This window comes from Otolemur garnettii, unplaced genomic scaffold (genome assembly GCF_000181295.1).
Source record: "Otolemur garnettii isolate 467f Iridium unplaced genomic scaffold, OtoGar3 scaffold00116, whole genome shotgun sequence".
Classification (NCBI taxonomy): Eukaryota; Metazoa; Chordata; class Mammalia; order Primates; family Galagidae; genus Otolemur; species Otolemur garnettii.
This window is the reverse complement of record NW_003852511.1, coordinates 774,072-780,906: the sequence shown is the minus strand read 5'-3', so window position 1 is coordinate 780,906 and position 6,835 is coordinate 774,072. Positions and strand designations below refer to the sequence as shown.

The following is a 6,835-nucleotide window of genomic DNA, read 5'->3' as shown; positions in this document are numbered from 1 at the left end:
CACCTTAGGTGTATGTGGCTGGCGCCTTAGCCACTTGAGCCACAGGCGCCAAGCCGACATATATTCTTAATGACTTTATCGCACGACAATCACAAAGCTCTCTCAGTTTGTGATCCTAAGTCATTCAGTCCCTTTCTGGCCTCTTACCTTTCCCTACTCATCACTGCTGACCATCCCAGTTTATTACAGCTCACTGCATCCCTGATTCCCTTAGCTAAACTCCTATTTTTCCTACCACACCACCAGAATCCTGAATTAATACTAAAATCTACTCGTTAGTCCTTCATTTAGTAATCACCACTATATAGTCTGAACTGCTACCAATCCTTTTAAATATTCTTAGATGGCTCTCTCTACAATCTCTTCAAACACTACTCTAAACCTTTACCACTCTACTCAGTCCCTTACTTAATCCCAAACCTCTTCATTTTCAGTAGACATTCTTCCCTAATTTCACTGCCCTGGTCATTTGTCAGATCACCTAGAATAATCTCTCTCAATTACCTTTATTCCTACAAAACAAACCCTTATTTATATCCACAAACATCTTTACCTTCTCTCTTCCAGTCTCAGATGATGAGCTGTCCCTCCTCTTGTGTGAGGTTAACTCTTCCAAATGACCTTGACCCAATCCTCCCACCTCTTCCAGGACCTTGCTTCATAAGTTGTATGCCCTTGGGCAAGTTATTTCATCTTTCTAAACCTCAGTTTCTTCATCTGTGAAATGGGGTACAGTACCTACCTCAGAGGTTTAAGGATTACATGAGATAACATTTACCAAGTTCTTGGCATAATGTCCGACAAAAAGTAAACACTGAATAAATGTTAGCTGCTATCATCACAACCATCATATGAATCTCCCACCACATCAATTTCTCTCTCTCTATTGGTTTCTTTCTGGTAGAGACAATGCCTACATTGTTTTTAACAGATTATATGTTTAAAAGGCTAGACCAAGTTGCATTACAGGACACTTGGGTAGGGGGAGTTGCAGAAGCGTTCAGTAGGAACCATGTTATGTTTCTGAGGAAGTGAAGAGGCATTCTGAGTACAGTAAGGAGTAGTACAGGATAAAACTAGGGGGATAGTTTTATTAGGATCACTCTGGTTGCTGTGCATCCAATATATGAATCCTAATACTGTTTGGACTGTTCAGAGATCATCTGGTCCAATGCCCTCAACACAGAGCATATAAAATGAGGTCCAAGAATCATCACAGGTAACATGGCTAAAGTTATTGGCACTATGTGTTTCTATTCTGTTTTTCTGGGTTTGATTTTTCCATAATAAAAAGGGTTTAAAGAATTAAATGGTTTTGACAATATTTTCAATAGGCAAGTCAGATAAAATACTTTTCCCTACCAAATTTCCAGAATTTTCAGCACCAAACATCAATAATCTTTAGCACTAAAAGGAAAAACTACCTCTGTGTGTGGTCTTAATCTGATGTGTATATAGATATCACAGCACTATAATCTTAGAATAATTTAGTGTATGAATTCTAGAAATAGTCCATTTACTCTCAGTTTTCTGGTCTCTTTCCCAGTATTTTCATTTCTATGTAGAGGGAACTTGAAAGGAAGATGTAGTCACTTCCCTAATATTATTTAAGACAGGGTCAAATAGGCTTAACTTTTATTTCTCTCTATAATTCAATCTACACTAGATGAATCAAAAATATGAAGGAGTTTTTCTTCTCAAAATGAATTTTCTCCTTAACAAACTTCATATAACTTAAAAAGTTGGGAGAATACATGGCTTCCGTAAAGTAGGTTACACTTGTCGTGCCAAATTAGTCTTATTTTGTAATATTAGCATTTTAGTTAACATTTAAGAAAATGCTATTTCTATAGCTTCTTCCACCTCCTGTGTACCTATTCTGAATCTGTAAGTGGTGTTTTAAACGATAATTTAAAAAAAGAAAAAAATACAAAAAATTTGAAAAGGAAAAATATTATTTAATTTTATCTTTAAGTGTACTGGTATCAAATATTCAACATAGCTCATCTCATTGCCTGAACGTTAATCTTGAAACTCAGAAGGAAAAAAACAGTATTTGCTTAAAAATAAAACTGCAGAAGTTTCTCTAAATTCAGAAAAGCAACATAAATTTCAGACACAAGCCTTATGAATTGAGTAAGTGATTAACAGACCAGCTCTCACCACCTAACGACCACTTTACAACAATGAACTCCTGAGCACTTACGTGTCAAGTGCTACCCACTGCCTAACTGAAAACCTGTAATCCAAATCCTCCGAAATGACCCTCTGAAGCAGGTGCCAGGTGTGAGGAATCCCTGTGGCACACTTTGAGAAGCACCAGCAGAGTGGGTGAGGGCACAGATTTGGATTCAAAGCACCTGTTTCAAATCTTAGCTCTGCCAACTTTTTAGTTGTGAGGTTTCTGGTAAGTTACTCAAACTCTCTAAAAGCCTGTTTCTTTCTCTATAAAACAGGGATAATAATTCTTACCTCATGAGGTTAATAAAAAGATTAAATGATTAAATGAGATAGTGCTTATAAAAGGCACACAAAAAGTACACAATAAAACCAAAAGAGCAGGGCTGGCGCCTGTGGCTTAAAGGAGTAGGGCACCTGCCCCATATGCCAGAAGTGGCAGGTTCAAACCCAGCCCTGGCCAAAAAACTGCAAAAAAAAAACCCCAAACAAAACTATAAGAGCAGTTAAGAGTAATTATTCAGTAGTGCTAAAGGTAAAGAGAATTACCTACTCTGATACACACATTATCATTCTTGTTCTATCCACTAACTGATATATTTTAAAAGGCTATTTTCCTAGAACCCATGAAACCACACTTTAGAAAAAAAATATTCCCATCTCAATCTTGTTAGCATTACAAACCAGTAAATAAATCTCCAACAATTATTATAGTATTATATAAATTATATAATATGAAATGCGATTTTAAATCCTCACAATCTTATTTTCTTTCCCGTTGTCTTCAGTTGTAAATATCAATTGCTTATTAATTTCATCCATACTGATTAATGATCGTGTTTTGATGAAGTACTGAAAAGAGACAGCTTCCACATATTCTTGCAGTCCTGAAAAAACAACAAAGAAAATTACTAAGAATAAACACTACATTAATAAAAGTGCATACTAAAAACCTTCAAATTGAACACCTAGTTGAACAGAAGTTTAACAGATGCCTACTATGATACTAGCACCACACCAGAAATGAAAAAAACAAAGGATAACCTGGACAGACGGTGGGGGACCAGCACCGGACTGGCAAACATTTCTGTGACAGCTCAAATAGATTGTTTCCTCTTTCTACTTCACAAGTCATTAGTCTTAAAAATTTACTTTTCTATACAAAAATATCAAAAAGCTTTTTTTTAATTTTTAAGAAAATAAGTAATAAGAATTTAAGAAAAGGTTATTTCATAAATGACAGGCTTTAACAGAGATAATACAGATTATTTTTTGCTTTCTTAAGCAGCAAAATAATTATTCAATCAAATGAGACAAAGTTAAGGATTATTCAAATCTTTGGGTTTTTTGATATTTTTATTTTTTTTATTTTTTAGAGATGGGGGTCTCACTCTATTGCCCAGGCTGGAGTACAGTGGCATGATTATAGCTCACTGCAGCCTTGAACTTCTGGGCTCAAATATGGATCTTTCTTAAAATTGTAACAGGCAAAATCACTTTAAATAATGTAGATAAAAATGTCGAAATACAAAATACTGTTTGTCTCTTCATACTTCAAAATGGATTTAAGAATAGACAACTTCTTTCTGCTTTAGCATTTCACATTTAAAAAAAAAAGGCGAGGCAATACAATATTATACCAGGTATAAATTCTTTTTTTAAAAAAAATACACACACACACACCACAAGCCGGGCACAGTGGCTCATGCCTGTAATCCTAGCACTCCGAGAGACTGAGGAGGTGGTGGACTGCTTGAGTTCAGAAGTTTGAGACCAGTTTGAGAGAGAGTGAGACCCCCATCTCTACTAAAAATAGAAAAACTAGCTGGGCATTGTGGCAGGAGCCTGTGGTCCCTACCATTCGGGAGGCTGAGGCAAGAAGATCACTTGTGCCCAAAAGTTTGAGGCTGCTCAAACTCGGCACTCTATCCAGAGCAACAGAGTGAGATTTTGTCTCAAAAAAACAAAAAAAGTCAAAAAAACCCCAATAACCACACAACATAGTTGAATCAAAAGTAGACTTTGATAAAGATCAAAATAGTACTATAAGTCTTTTCCAAGTTTTTTTTTTTTTTAAAGACAGTCTTACTTTGTCGCCCTAAGCAGAGTGCCGTGGCGTCACAGCTCACAGCAACCCTAGTTCTTGAGCTTAGGCAATTCTCTTGCCTCAGCCTCCCGAGTAGCTGGGACTACAGGTGCCTGCCACAACACATGGCTATTTTTTGTTGCAGTTTGGCCAGGGCCGGGTTTGAACCCGCCACCCTCAGTATATGGGCTCTACTCAGAGCCAAAGGCACCACCCTTTTCCATGTATTTTTAAAAAACTAAATTCTATGGCCACAATTCTCAATATTGTTTTATTATGCCTTGATCTACATGAATATTTCTTAAAATAATTATCTTTCTTGTCAGGTTAAGAAACTCAGGCCTTTTGCAAGCTTTGTTGTAAAAAATAACAAGAGGGAAATAAATTTCTGATGATGTAAAGCTCGGAACTAAATAGGATCACTAGTATTTAAGTTGTTTCTCTGCTACTTACACAACTGCCCAAGGTCTGACACTACGTATCAGGTTTGGCAGCAACAACGTTGCAGAGTCTGACACCTATGATATCATCACGATATCATCAAATATCACGCAAGGGTGAAGGAAAAGAAAAATAGATGACCCTGGTTTTGATGTGCGAAGAGGACAGGTAGCTAAGTGAAAATATGCTGAACTGCAAAGGATGTCCAAGTATACGGAAAATAGCTGTCCTTCAGCTAACAGAAGACAACTAAAAGGATACTTGGTTTAATAAAGCATAACACAATGAGAAATTAAATATCAATAAGGCTGAATTTAACAAAACAGTTACCATTTATAATCAAAAATACTTTTGTAAAATTTTTTATGAATAGGTGACGTCACCCAGTTCTCTCCCCTAAAGAAAATCAATTTCTCATTTCCTTCCAAAGATACTTTACAAGTAAAAACACAAACTGCAAAACTTAAGAATACCATATAATTTTATCTCTACATATGCTGTAATGTGGTTACCTGTTATGAGTGAGCTAAACAAGATATGCACAAAGATTTATGTGCCAGGATGTGCATCATTACCTCAGAAAATGAAAAAAAACTTTTGTAAAATTAAATGATAGCTGTATACATTAATGCAAACATGGGGTACAGTGTGGTGTTTTCATATACAATTCAAAATATTTTCATCAAACTGGTTAACATAGACTTTGTGTCATTTACTTAGTTATTGTGTTAAAACATTTATACTCTAGTTCTAGAAAAGTTCACTTGTACCTGGAAAAAAAAAACTTAAGAGACCAATAATAAGCCTGCCACTTGTCAATTTATGGACTCTTAACTCTTACTACCTTAGATAGTGGAAGTGAAACCTTGGAACGGTTCTCCTATGACAGGTGGCAATCTGGTAAGCTTGTTGGTACAGGGGGCTGGGTGCTCTCTTCCTAGGTCTGGTGTGCCATTCTTAGCAGCCTTCCAAGTGTGGGGAGCACTTCAATGTGGCCAGCAGCATCTATTTTATCCCTGGGGCAGCTTCTTCACAGAAGCCTTGGGTGGGGAATTCCATGGCTTATCACTTCCCCATGGCCAGCTTCCCAGAGAGCCCCTCAGTGAACATCTCTGCCCATCCAATGGACCATGCTTGTATCTCTCCAGTAAGGTCTGGATCTGATCTTGTTGGGGTGATGTTACTTCCTTGGGTGTTCTGCCTCAGCCCTAGGGGTAGTGGCTAATCATTCTGAAATTCCTATTTCTTTAAAGTTCTTATTTCCTCTTATTCGCTAATCCCCTGCGTGGTTAATAATTCTTTTTTTTCTTAAAGTCTCACTTTGTCACCCCTTGTTCAAGTGTCACCCTTGTTCAAGTGCCACTGCATCACAGCTCATAGCAACCTCAAACTCCTGGGCTTAAGCTGATCTAGAACCCATGAGCTCAGGCAATCTATCCATCTTGGCCTCCCAAGTGCTGGCATTACAGGGGGTGGGGCCACTGAACCCAGCCTGGTTAATAATTCTTTAAATTTCTGTGTAGTTCTATTTCTTGTTCGAGCCCTGATGAATACAATGGAAATTAGGAAAATAATCCTATTTCTCCTTCAGCTCTATTACCTAGAGAAGGTGTTCCATCTTGTGAGACCAGTCACTGTACCAGGCTGTACTAGATCCAATCCCAGTAGGAAGCCTAATGTGAATTCTCCATTCAGTGCACTGGGTGTCAAACTTTATGTTCTCTACAAGATGTTACTTTCAATACTGAAACACCCTTTCCCATACATTAACCTTCTCTTTCCTACCAACTACTGACTCATCCCTCCCTCCCCTTCACAGCTAACGTTCTCGAAGTAGCTGGCGACATTTCCTCAACACCTTCACCTCATACTTCTCAAGTTACTTCAGCCTAGCTTAGGCCTATTTCTATACCCAAACTATTCTTATTAAGATTACCAGACTAAGTCTAATGGACACTGTTTCAGTCTTAATCTTGGCAGCATTCAGCATTTTTAATCATTTTCCCCCTCTTAAAACAAGTTTTCCTTTCATTCATTTGACAACAGCATCTCCTGCTTCTCTTCTGCTACTTGTCTAGCCATGACTTCCTAGTCTCCACCTGTTTGTCCCAGGTTCTTTTTTTTTTTTTT

At 37.4% G+C, this 6,835-nt stretch overlaps 1 protein-coding gene across 1 annotated transcript in view; it reads right to left on the bottom strand.

Moving 5' to 3' along the window:
• Positions 1 to 6,835, bottom strand: part of TSNAX (translin associated factor X) — a 43,772-nt gene that overhangs the window by 1,849 nt on the left and 35,088 nt on the right. Inside the window, exon 5 of the mRNA XM_003797427.3 lies at positions 2,938 to 3,065. Within this exon, the coding sequence (XP_003797475.1) occupies positions 2,938 to 3,065 (128 nt within the window). The remainder of the gene's footprint in view (positions 1 to 2,937; positions 3,066 to 6,835) is intronic.